The sequence below is a fragment of the Dermacentor albipictus genome, chromosome 7 (genome assembly GCF_038994185.2).
Source record: "Dermacentor albipictus isolate Rhodes 1998 colony chromosome 7, USDA_Dalb.pri_finalv2, whole genome shotgun sequence".
In the NCBI taxonomy this organism is placed as follows: Eukaryota; Metazoa; Arthropoda; class Arachnida; order Ixodida; family Ixodidae; genus Dermacentor; species Dermacentor albipictus.
Genome location: NC_091827.1, coordinates 43835213 through 43848652, shown reverse-complemented (window position 1 = coordinate 43848652; position 13440 = coordinate 43835213). Strand labels below are relative to the sequence as shown.

Here is a 13440-nt window from a genome sequence, read left to right as displayed (position 1 = left end):
TGGGAAAGGAGGTGAAGGAGACGGAAAGAAAAATGTGGGAAGAAAGAATGCTCGGAAAGCCATCGCTATCAATGTATAGGGCACAAAAACAGGAGATTAAGAGAGAGCTCTTATTTGATAACTCGCGGGGCAGCTCACTATTATTCGAGGCTAGGACGGGGGTTTTGAGGACGAAAACATACAGGGATAAATTTGAAGACGTGGACCTTCGGTGCGCAGCTTGCGGAGCAGAAATGGAGACCATTGAACATATAGTGCTGAGATGCACAGCCCTTCGCCCGACCCAGGCAGAGGGAACAGAGGCAGATATGGAAGGGGCATTAGGTTTTCCCGGGGAACGAGGGCAAATAGATGAGAAAAGAGTGGCAGTAACGAAGGGGAGGCTAGAGGATTGGTGGAGGAAGTCAAGGGATAGATAATAACATAAATCGGGGACAAAATGTTTCCTCTACTGTTTTAGATAGTTATCTTGGGGGGGGGGGGAGGGGAGTAAAAACTAGGTTGGGAAAAAAAAAGAATAATAATAAAATAGGAGGGGGGAGCAAAAGGCTAGGTGGCGCCAGCCGCCGCCCGTTACAAAGGGTATAGCCGCCATCCATCCATCCATCCATCCAAGTCACGTCCAAGCCGAAGGCCAGTCAGCCGTCAGCGTTTCGCGCGTTTTCTGTATTTACCGCAGCAGAGTTTGCAGCGACCTCCGTTGTGGTATTTTATTCCTCGGAGGCATGCCCTCGGAATCGGAAAAAGGAGGTGAGTGCATTTTATTTGTTAGTGAAATAAAAACCTTAAGTGTAGTAGTTTGTTGCGGTATTCTAGAGACGACTACTTGTTCACGCTTAGCGCCAAGTACTGTACCCTTGTGCACCATGTCGGCGAGTGACCGATGGTTTCGCCGCTTGAGGAACCGAAGAATAGATGAATTCTTTATGATCCTAAATCCATCGCAAACTGGAACTAATAGCGAGCAGAATAATGTGCACCCATCTGGCTCTGGAGAGAGCACTTGGCGCAATCAACTTGACGCTGCTAGTGGGAGCTCATTGTTCAGCGATGTTGCATCGGAATCCGACCAACGTGAGCGGCCCAGCATCGAGCACGACGCCGTGTTCTGCAGCAGTAGTTCGGATTCTGAGTGCCTACAGGAGCAAATGAAGCAAACGAATGTGCATCAAAAAGAGCAACCTGAGGTAGACGATGTGGCGCCGTTAAGCGACCAATTACAAGCATGGGCCATTTAGTACGGCTGTTCCCACAGCTCAGTTACTGCCCTTTTGAGAATCTTGCGTGGTCATGAATGTTTTTCTTGTCTTCCACGATCAGCAAGAACGCTGCTAGAAACGCCCAGAAAGTCATTAAACATAGTCAACATAGCTGGAGGGCGGTACTGCCACTTTGGTATCATGCAACCTCTTCGTGAACTGCTAGATATAGCAAAGGATGTACCATTGGAGCTTGCTCTCAATTTTCACGTTGATGGGCTCCCTCTGGCAAAGAGCTCGAGAAAACAATTTTGGACAATACTTTGTCATGTAAAGAAAATCGAATCTCATGACCCTTTTGTTGTGGGTGTCTTCTTTGGCGAAAAAAAACCAGATGATGCAAATGAGTTTCTCCGTCAGTTTGTTGATGAACTTAATGAAATCATTAGCTCTGGCATCTGTTTTGGTGCACAGGTTATACCTATCAGAATAAATGCCATCATCTGCGATGCACCTGCACGAGCATTTATCCTGAGTGTAAGAAACCACACAGGGTACTACAGCTGTACAAAATGCACTGTGAAAGGCCTCTACAGTGAAGGGAGAGTGTGCTTTCCGGCAAAAAGTGGGAATCTGCGCACTAACACCACATTTCGAGGCCAATTTCAAGAGCAACACCATGTTGGCAATACAGTTCTTGAGGAGTTGCCACTTGACTTGGTCAAAGACGTGCCACTGGATTATATGCATCTTGTGTGTCTAGGAGTCATGCGAAAACTGCTTCTGTTGTGGTTTCGAGGTCCCAAGCAGATTAGACAAGGGGCTTCTGCACAAAATCGCATTTCAGCCAAGCAAACAGAGCTTTCTCTTTTTGTACCATCCGACTTCAATCGACGTCCAAGAGGTCTACATGACATAGATCGCTGGAAAGCAACAGAATTCAGGTTTTTTTTGTTCTATAGTGGGCCACTGGTGTTGTTTTCTGTAGTGCCACAAGGGATGTATGAAAACTTTCTGTGTCTTCATGTAGCAATAACCATACTTGCATCACAAAGCGCAGTAGCTGCCGAGCTTGACTATGCTGAGGAGCTTTTGAAGTTATTTGTGAGAGGCTTTGCAGAAATATATGGGCAGCACCGTGTATCCCATAATGTACATGGGCTATGCCACCTTGCAGATGATGTAAGACATTTGGGGCCACTGGACTCATGGAGTGCATTTCCATTTGAGAGCCACATGGGCACCATCAAGAAGCTTCTGAGAAAGCCGCAGCACCCACTGGAGCAACTGTCAAACAGAATTGCTGAAACAAAGAAGCTTCAGTGCAGAAAAAAAATGACTGTAAGCAGTTCCCCTCTGCTCACTGTACAACATCAAGATGGGCCTCTTGTGCCTCTTTGCCAAGGGCCACAGTTCAAAAAAGTGACGTTTCCGGAAGGAATTGTCTTAGACACTAGTAGGAGGAATAACTGCTGCAAGCTCCTTGATGGAAGTGTAGTTGTGGTGGAGAACTTTGCCCATAATGCACAAGGTATGCCATACATAATTGGAAGGAAGTTCCTGAAGAAAGATGACGTATATTTGACACCCTGTCCCTCATCAGCACTGGGAATATTGATTGTGTCCAAGCCTTCCTTGCTGCGGTGTTGGCCTCTGACATGGGTCTCGGAAAAATGCATGCGAGTTCCATTCAAAAAGAAGCTGGTTGTATTTCCTCTTGTGCATCTGAAGATGTAAATGATGAAGAAACTCCTGTATGTAGAATTGTACAATACGTATATTGTTTTTCTTTAAGGTGATCAATATGCAGTCGTCAAGTTTCCAGAGGAAGGCAACTCTGTGGCTCTTGTACATACCAAGTGGCTGCATGGCGATGTCTGCTTGTGGCCACAGGATTCCAAGAATGTTTCGTATTTAGCCAAATGTGGAGCCTCTCCATCCTCCAACTGGCAAGTCGTGCCATGTGTGCCCATAGACACATTCAGTAAGTTTTATATTTCTCTTCTAATTCTTTTGTAGCATGTCTCATAACATAGTAATCATGTTCATTTTGGCAATGTACTTGAAATTGCAGTGTGTGCACACATCTCTGAACTAAAAAGTAACTTTAGAAAGATCTTCTTTGGTGGCACAACTGTAGATTTTACATGCTTACTAGGTGACAATCACTTTTTCATTCAGAAATGAAAGCTCATATATGCACTGGCGCAACAATTTGTTTAAGGTTGCATGGTAACTCTAGATCTCGTAACATTATTAGAAAACTTATCTAAAATTACATTCAGTTGAAGAATTGGGGCAATGCTTGAATTTATGCTCATTATTATTTTTCACTTTCCGTAGGAACATATGATGCAGCGCGACAAAAGCTCAAGCAAGCTGAAGATGGGTCAGACTTGGGGAGTGAAGTGGACCTGGGACGGGGCAAAAGAAAAAAGCAACGAAGAGCCCTTAGCTCAAGTCCGGAAAGTGTGCAGCGACTACCACTTCCACCGCCCTCTATGATGAAAAGTATGTTTACTATTTGTTTTTCACACTAGCAAGCTTTGTTCACTATATTCCTCGTATTAATTTTTCTATGCCACATAATTTTTCCCATTAATATGCTAAGTAGGCCTGCACCTTCAAAGAAAACACATGTGGGTTTCCCTGGCAGGTGGGCAGTGACCTGCCATTTTGCAAATTCACCTCTACATTGTAAATTTTTATACAGCTCTGTAAAATGAAGCTCTCTGCTTTCACTAGAAACTGGCGACATCTGAGCTTTGAAATCACATTGCATGTGGTTGGTACACTAAGGAATTGTAGCTTGTTTCTCGAATCCTTTCAATGTCGTTTTTTCAATTTTAGAAGCACAGAAGAGGGATGGGAGACGTATTCACAAGCAGTCATCACATGCATCAACATCTAGGGCTAATGATCCCAATGTTTGCAGTAAGTCTGTGCCTTTTGATAATATAAGGAATGCATGTTAAGAATGCTGTCATTGCAAAAAATTGAATATTGAGAAGGAACTGCTCCAAGATGATGTCTGGCAATGGCACAATAATCTTTACAAATCTACTGGTAGCATAGCATGTTATAGAAAAACAGTCAGCATAGGATGGAGCATATAAATAATTGACAGGGCATGTTTCCACTATGGCTTGTACCTGAAGCTGTTGCAAAAGTGGAACATAAAGCAGTTTCTAATGGCATTTTAACGGCCGTGCATTTTGATGTACAAAGTAAAATTGAGACAAGATTGACTGAGGATTGTCAACCAGTGTCTTATTTCTGGACACTGACTTTTTTTTGGTTTACAAGAGCCCTTTGCTTTGGCACTTCCAGTTTCTTTAGAACACTAAAACCTATCAGTCGGTGTTAGAGACAACCCGTCATGGTAGCTCAGTGGCTGTAGCATTGTGCTGCTCAGCACGAGGTCACAGGTTTCACCCTGGCTTCGGTGGCTTTCTGGTGCATCATAAGAGCACCATGTTGTCAACATTAACTTCGAATCACTCGCTACGGTGTGCTCCAAAACCACGTCACAGATGTGGCATGCAAAACCCCAATTACATTTTTTTTAGTCTTAGACACAAGCTCTTGTACTTTGTGTACTTTCTTGATGATGGTCGAATAAGTTATCTTTACTGATTTTCCTTATGATTTGCTTGCTACATTATTTGATGCTTGTCAGTCATTTACATGAGTCGGTTTGTTTCCTCTCCTTTTTTTAGGTGATCAAGGCGCAGTGCAATGTGCACAAATGTGTGCTAGCGAGACTTCAGAATCTGAGGGTGAGGCTGAGTCTGGAGGTGAACAAGATGCAATGCAAGAATCATCAGGCATTAAAAGATCGTTCACAGCTCACTCTTTGATGAAAAGTATGTAATCTAGCATTGTCTGTTTTCTTTCTTACAGAACCTCTTGAAGTTGTAGCCAAAATGTGTAAAACGTTGTCTTGTAACACACCTGGCTTCCTTTCACAAGCACTACTCAGCAGTAACACACCTTAAAGGCCTGCTGGTGAACATGATTATGTATTTTTCTTTTTTTTTTTCGTGCGAAGGAGCAAGCCAAATGGGAAATACACAGTGCAACAATGAGAAGTGGCATTCAAGTCAGTCTGTTGCACCTATTTCAGATGATGGTAAGCATTTAAGAATTCATATTAAGCCAGAGGTTTCATGTGTTAGAGGATTGAGTAATCTTCCAAGTTGTCTAGAGTCATGCATTCAGAGTGAACGGAGCAAATTGTAAGCAAGACAGTGATGCAAACCATGGTCTAGATGCTCTAGGAAGGCCCTGCACAACCTTTAAGGAAACTTGAGCTACATCAATAGATTATTTTTCTAGATGTTCATCATTGCTTTCCATGTGTAAATATATGAATTTGTTGCTTAGAAATTTTGTCCACTTTAGATGGACTATTAGGTTTAATAAACAGAACTGTGATATCATTTTTTATTTCTGAGTTACAAAAAACATCATAGTTTCATTTCTGAGAATTTGCGTTTTTTGCCAATTTTTATTTAACAAATTGACGACAAATAAAAATTCGCAACAGTCACTAGATCCTTTTTCTTTTTGATGTAACAAACCTCATCAAATATGGTGCAGTGGTTTCCGAGAAAATCGATTTCTCCTTTCCCAGGTATTTAGATAGGAGCCTTCGAGCTAAGCTTCCTCTTAAGGGAGCTAGTTGCTCTTTGGGGCTCGGATTAATGTTACTATGGCCTAGAGCAACATTTGTGTACTCCATTAACTTGTTGACTGCTGCTTATTGACTAGTGTATGAACGTCAACATATTTTGTTTGGTGCGATAAAGTCGCAATGTAGACCAGATGCCCAAGCAGGAAGTTTGCTCCCTTTTGGTTTACTTTGGGCAAAGGAGCTGTTCAATAACCAGAAATGTTTTGGACTGCATTTTGTGCAGTAATGGTAGTGTTGCACAGCACACTTTCCATCATTACCGAATTTCTTGGTTGTGATTGGCTCCTTCCTGCAATATTGCAGGAGGGAGTCAATTGTGGTTGAGAATTTCTATCAGGATCGGGCTCAAGTCATAATAAAAAGTGGCCGTGTGACACCGATGCAACATCAGAGCCTTTCCTCATTTTTCATGATGTTAACACGAAACATGATTGGCACTGCGACTTTAACAATACAGTACCACCTCTTTTTACATATGCTGCCATTATAATTGGTAGCACGGCAATTCCTGATTGAAATATTTGCTGCATTTCAGTAAGGAAAATGGTTTGGCAAATTTAATCGGATTTTCCTATGAAAAAAACTTGCCTGTGCTACCTTTTGACACTGTTTTTCGCATAGCTTATAGCTGTAGTGCCACCACTGTGCGGGTTTTGACTAAAAGTGGACAGAATGCTTGGCAGAGCAATGTTTTTGGGTTCCCAGAGCCCAACCAATGAACTCAATATAGCAAAGGGGCACTAAAGAAGCTTATTAAATTCTATTTTTTTATTGATGCTCTTTTAATAGCAAAACAACCACTCTTGTGGGCTTGGCAAGAATGAAGGATGGGTGACTATACTGTGCTGAAGTTCCACACCAGTCAACTGATTTTGACAGTTGGCTACAAGCTAGTTATTTGTTTATCAATGAAGGACTGCATCACACTAAACAAACCAAACGAAACCTGACAACTGCACGAATATTAACTGATCAGCCAGAGTGTCCTCACACATTTTCTTCGTGAATTTCAGGCATTAAGCAGGTCATCAGGCTTCTACAAACGGTAATCTTGAGAGTCGAGCACCTGGGAAGCCAACTAGACGTAATAAAAGCAAAGCTTTGTGACCAACAACTGCAGCCTGAAGCAGATTTGTTAGAAAAACCATTTTGTGACATCACGGAGTTCGAACTGTTTGATCAAGGCCTCTCAGAAAGTGATGCAATGAAGTCAAAGTTGGTAAGTGTTTTTAGTGGAATATTGTTATACACGAATTTGATAAGCGTGAGGTTGACTGACATATCTCACGGTAAACTTTTCCAGGTTTCTATGTATGAAATAAGCAAGTATCCTTGCTTGTATATGTAGAAGGTTTTATGTGCGCTGCAGTTCTTAATTCCAGGTAGAAAAACGTTTTTTTTTTTTCTTCATGTACCCAAAGGCCCTTTTACAGGCATTACATAGGGGGTTACATATTACATAACATCACGGGGAATAAATATTGAAAATATACAAGCGTGAAATGTACCTGGCTTTTTGCACTTAAAAAACAAAATGTAATGTATAATAGCCATATCTTAAGGGACTAATTTTGTGAACAGTGTACTTGTATATTCCTCAGATCCAACATAACACAGTACCTTTCAAAGTCAGTATTTATGTCAACTGGTCTTTTGCAAACCTGAAAATGGTTGTTTCCTTGAACAGATGGTGTGAGCAATTACTCATATCAGCAACTCGTGTGCGTGGACAATGAGCCCATTTCTACAGTTTTCTAGTGGCATTACCACTAGAAAGCTTCTACATGCCACTATGTATTTGCATGACTACATATCTAGTGGCATTTAAAATGTACTGCACATTCATAATTTTTGTCATTGATGGTACAGCAGTACATAATGTACAAAGTTTCAATCGTCTGAAAAGCTGGTTGCTACAAAAGGATTACACGCTTGACATATGCTGCCACCTGCACTCGGTTTTCCATTACACCAAATATATTAGCCTATCACTTCCGGTTTATTTATGAGAAGGATGAAAGTTGTCCATGGGTGTGGACAGTCAGACTGAAAAGGGTATAGCAATGATGTTAAAGGTTTTGGCAGTGCCATTGTAGTGCTTAAGTGCATAAATGAAATAAAACAAGACTACTACTTTGCCTGTCATTTGGAATTGCATTGAACTTTTTTGTGAGATACTAAGCGCTGACCTCTGAGGTATAAAACACTGATGAAAACATAGTGCCATGCTAGAAACTTGTAGCATGTTTGGTATAAGATGTAAATCTTGTTTAGAATTCTTTATGCTTTAAAATCTGCAATCATGTTTTATTGAACCGTGCACTGCAGCCTGAAACTCGCTTTCTCTCAGTGGGTGGCTTGAAAATTCACCTGCTATAAAAAATTGCTTAGTGTTCTTTGAAATGTTGGTATTCCTGTAATGGTATAAAACCTTGTAAATTCCAGGTACGGGAACTCGCTGCCTTAGGAGGAAGAAATGTTAGTTTGTCTACGCGTCGCATTCTTGAAGCCCTGATGACCCAGGAAGTGGCTGTTCAATATAGTTGGCTCAGACAAAAAGGAAAGAAGAAGTTCTTGTCGTTGACAACCTGCGACTTGATATATAGTAAGTACACTTCAGTATCCTGTTTCTGCTTTTGGCAAGTTTCTTCCCCTTCACCCTGCAGGGAAATGGACTTCTAGCGTTAAACTACACACATAATGTAGCTATCAGCAGGTTGCTGTGGTGCACCAGGATAGTTTTCTAAGGCCCTTCAACGCCTTACACCTTTAAGGAGTACTTCTGCTATTGACTTATAATCATTTTTTAATTTTGTCTCGACAAGAACTGCGTGTGCACATTGCCTGAATACCAAATAAGCTCACATTAAAGAGAGCATGTGTACGATTGAGCCACTTTCTGTGAAGAACCACATAGGTGCATCATGCGTAATATAAATTGAACAAGTGCTACCTGTTGGCTGATAATATAATCAGGAGGGCTACACTGGGTGCACACAACACCTTCAAAGGCCATGTGTGGTTTCTAGCCACATGTCTGAAACATGCAAGTTGTGAAGTTTGAATCTTTCTCCACTATTAAGCCGACACTATTTGCTCTTGCTATATAAAATATTTCATCACTGGCCTGCTCATAAACCTTTGCCTCCCATCATGGCCAGATAAGTAACATAACTGAATTAAATGTATATTCTGGAATATTTTTTATTGACAGCTAATATACAGCATTAAATTGTGTAAACTAAACTGCAAGCCACTCATCTTTTGTTACCCTTTCTGTTACGACCCTGCTCTCTTTTATGCCATGACTGACTGTCAAGATAACTACAGAGCATCTCCTTATTGTTGCAGAAAGTGTTAAGTGCACATTTGAAACTGTAAAAAGAAGTGAAGTTGAGGACGTTGTAAAAACGTGGCTCAGACACGCTGGGGAGAAGCTTAGAAAGAATAACAAACAGTCTGAAAAAGTCACAGGTGAGTATTTCTTCTGATAGGTTTCCACCTAATAACATTTAACTATTAAATATAATTCAAAGGTTTTCCTGCAGCTGATCTGATAAGTGCTTAAAAATACAATCTGAAACATGATTATGTTGGGCAGTTTAACATTATTTAGTGGGATAAGCATCCAGGCTACAGGTTTTTTTATGCTGGTACTCTTCTGTATGCATGAAGTGTCCACTTGCCGTATTTATTCGAGGAGAAGGCAGGGCATTTTTTCTGAAATCCTGTCTAGAAGTTACCCCTTACCTTATATGCGACGCTGATAGATTAAGTGACTTATTCAATATGGCGGTAGCGGTGCCACATCTCTGGTGATCCTAATTTTAGACATCAGCGAGAGGTGTAGCAACTAATAAGCTTTGGCAGGTGAGCCAGTATGGTATTCTGTGCGTACATTCCATACTTAGTATTTGAAAATAAAATTTAATAATGAAGATGAAGTGTGGGTTTACGTGAATTTCTCCTTCAAATGTGGCTTCTGTGGCAGCACGCACCACACTGCTAGGATACTACACCATAAGGCAACATCCGCATATAATCCCAACTGGCCATTCAGTTTATTCTGCTAACTTTCACCGCCGACACCTCAGGAGTAAGATGAGGCGCTGGGCTTTTTGGTATTTCTAGCGAATGCCGATGGGTCTCAATAATTCGTCGGCTACTGTATGTCACCTTATATTATTGTTTATACTAGTTTTTTTTCTTGGGTGCCCCAACTGCACCCTCACCTTATAATCGAATAAGTATGGTATATGCTTAGAACTACAGAAAGTTGAACTAGTTAGTTTGGTAGGGGTTCGTTGTGACAGAAGGTAAGGCATAGACATGAACACACAAGAAGAGAACCAGAAAACTCAAACGGCACTTGTGTTGTCTGGTTCTCTTGTGTTTTGTATCTCCACGCCTTACCTTCTCTCACGAAGGTATATGCCTTTACTTCCTCCTCATTGAGAGTTAATTTCTGAAATCTCCCTTTTAATTGAAGAGTACACCTTGAATTGCCAAGTTAAGTTACTGGCATGTCTTTTCACTTGCTTCCCTTGTTTCTCTTGTAAAAGTAAGTCAGAGACGCTGAATCTGTGATTCATTGTGTGTCTTTTCTAGAGCTGCTGGAGTGACAACGCAGGCCTCACTGAAGTGCAGCATGTTTCAACCACAGCACGGAGGACTTTTTTTCCACATTTTGCTGTTTTAATGATAATTTCGTCATTATAATACTCATTTTTACTTTTCCGTTCTTTAATATTTAAAGATTGTATTTTAATTCCTCATTTTCTAGTCATTTTTAGTCAGTTACAGTTTATTACTCATTTTTGCATTGCTGTAGCAGGAAGACAATTTTTTCGCGCATTAAGAGTGATGCCTTATGTATTCATGTTTTTTATAATAAATTTTATATTTAAGCTTTTGCGAGCCTTTCTTTTTGCAAAAAGAAGTATGTTACGCATTGCGTTGTGATGTGTACATGAGATATTTGAAGAGTAGATCAGCAGTGATATTTACACGAATGATTCCATGGTACAACACCACCATATAATCACATTCATGGATTCTTTAGAAGTGGACGTGAGCACGTCTTGGAAACATGCCTTAGTGGTCCGGAGATGGTCCTGGCAGAATGTCAAAAGAATGTTCACAGTATGCGATTTGGGGAAAGAAATAGATTTGGGTCGGCAGTGACATTTACACATGTAATTCCGTTGTACAGCACCAGTATGTAATCACATTCACGGCTTATTTAAATGTGCATAGGCACATCCTGGAAAGGTACTGGAATGGTCCAGAGATGATCCTGGCATTATGTCCAAAGAATGTTCACAGTATGTTCTTTGGACGGACAAATGGATCCAAGTAGGATCAGTTGAGGACATTTTAGGATGGCCTGAGGATGTTCAAATATCCGCGATTCCACATCCTGCGGACAACCTCAGGATGTCTTTGCGTTGTCTGGGTGTGCATTTATGCATGTTGTGCTGTATGCAAAAGTGTGAACATTTACCAGCTAGTTCAGCTTTCTTTAGTGGTAACACAAACTGCAATGGAAGTAGCCGCATAAGACTGACAAAAATACTGCAATGGAATCGATTACAAAATAATAGAAATATAGTGAGAGGACTACAAGAAAGGAGACATGTCAACAGCAAATCTATTAAGATCGATACACACAAAAAAGGCCGTTCAGAAGCATGCAGCCATGACTTGCGAGAAAGAAAGACTGCAGTGGACTGGCTGCCCTTCACTCATTGAAGTACTCAGTGAAGACAAAATGCCCACTGATGCCTTGATGCCTTCTATTTCACACCCTTTTGTCACTCAGAATCTGAAAAGTGACATAAATATCAGCAATCAGTCATTCAATGGAGAAGAAAACTGTGAAAACAATGAATTTAAGCACAAAATTGTGCACAAATAATGTTACAATATCAAATGATCAACTGCAGTCTATGAAGGCACTACTCCAGCCAATACACTAGAAAAGGAATTTTAAAGTCACAGGTATTCTAGCCCGCAGCAGTGGTTCAGTGGTATTGGCGCTCGGCTGCTGACCCAGAAAATGCGGGTTCGATTCCTGCTGTGCCAGTCACATTTCAATGGAGGCAAAAGGCTCATGTATTGTAATGTCAGTGCATGTTAAAGAACCCCAAGTGGCTGTAATTAATTCGGACCTCTCCGTTACATTGTCCCTCGTAGCGTGAGTCACTTTGAGTTTGATTTTATTTAACCACATATGGTACATAAGAAATGTGCATCTGTGGTTGGGTATGACAAGAAAAAGCTGTTTTTATTAATAATATCATTTAAGAAACTAACAGACACCAAAGACAACATGGGTGAAATTACTTGTACTGACTAACTGAAATAAAAAAAATTATAAATTAATGGAATCGAAAGTGGATGAAAAAACAACTTGCCGCAGGTGGGGAACGATCCCACGTCTTCACATTATGCGTGTGATGCTCTACCAATGGAGCTACCACGGCACCGTCTTCCATCCACTTTATTCTCGTTCATATACGTATGTGGTCTTTCACAACAAAGAATGACTAAAACATTTACATAACATGAAAACTAGATCTTCCGTAATTATGAAACTAAAAACATTTTAAATAACGCCGTTTTTCATAAGGTACTTCAATTGTCAATTTCCACTTATTTAGTACACTTGGAAGACAGCAACGAAGAATGTGGAATCAATAATTAGTTCGAGGACAACGTGCACACCCATTCTCTGTATGTCAAGTTAGACAACGGGCTGAATTAGGTTGCAAGGCAGCTAAATTACATATGTACGTACTGCATCTGCGTATTTCAGATTTAACAGCCGAGAAGAGCTGGTACTCGTAGCAATAATCAACTCTCACGATTCCAAACTCAAACAAAAATTCAGTGGTGTGCACATTATAAGAGACACCTTCAATAGACCGTAATACATTTTTTTTTTTTGCAGGGAGATTAAAGTATTTAAAGATGAGAAGAAAAAGAGGGCATTAAACACTAAGAGTTATTGAGGTACAGGTAGCTGCAGCTCTTGCGTGCTTTCTGCATACTTTACGCGCACTACACCGTATTTTAATAGTGAGTAGCAGCTCCTAGCGACATATGCAAGCAATCGCGTACAGCAGCACCTCCTTGCATATATGCGACTAAAAGAAAGGCGCTCACGCGAACTACTGCCCATATGTGGCCGGTAGACCACACCGACAACATATGGTATAGTATAAAGTCCAGGCATGCTTCATCTTACCTTTACTGCGGGGCCAACCCGGCCAGGAGCTCAGGAGAAAGAAACAACAGTCTTGACCACCTTGCGCAGCCGTAGTGACAACTGAAAATGGCGCCTCTGCACTCGCAATAAACGCGCGAAACGCTCGCCTTCGCGCCTTTTTCGCAGGCCATGTTTCATCCTAAAGGCCAGCGCTCGCATGGTGCTCGCTTCTCTCCCGGCGGAATGATTTCCCCTCCCACAGGTGTACGTTTTCGCCGCTTCCCGTCAAGGTCGCGCCCGCGCTTGGCTCGCGCTGCGCGCGAAACGTCTCTTGT

General features: G+C 41.3%; 1 protein-coding gene across 3 annotated transcripts; it reads left to right on the top strand.

Moving 5' to 3' along the window:
- Positions 1 to 650: 650 nt before the first annotated feature.
- Positions 651 to 10807, top strand: LOC139047808 (uncharacterized). 3 transcript variants are annotated; one of them, XM_070521940.1, is made up of 10 exons: positions 651 to 750; positions 2995 to 3183; positions 3543 to 3710; positions 4050 to 4133; positions 4919 to 5065; positions 5251 to 5331; positions 6909 to 7114; positions 8341 to 8500; positions 9247 to 9369; positions 10504 to 10807. In XM_070521940.1, exons 1-10 carry the CDS (start codon positions 726 to 728, stop codon positions 10515 to 10517), a joined length of 1197 nt encoding a protein of 398 aa, XP_070378041.1. In that variant the 5' UTR covers positions 651 to 725; the 3' UTR covers positions 10518 to 10807. The 3 variants fall into 3 exon arrangements, with proteins under 3 accessions (XP_070378041.1, XP_070378042.1, XP_070378043.1); XM_070521941.1 differs by lacking the exon at positions 9247 to 9369; XM_070521942.1 differs by lacking the exons at positions 8341 to 8500; positions 9247 to 9369; positions 10504 to 10807 and adding an exon at positions 7199 to 8110.
- The last annotated feature ends 2633 nt before the right edge of the window (positions 10808 to 13440 follow it).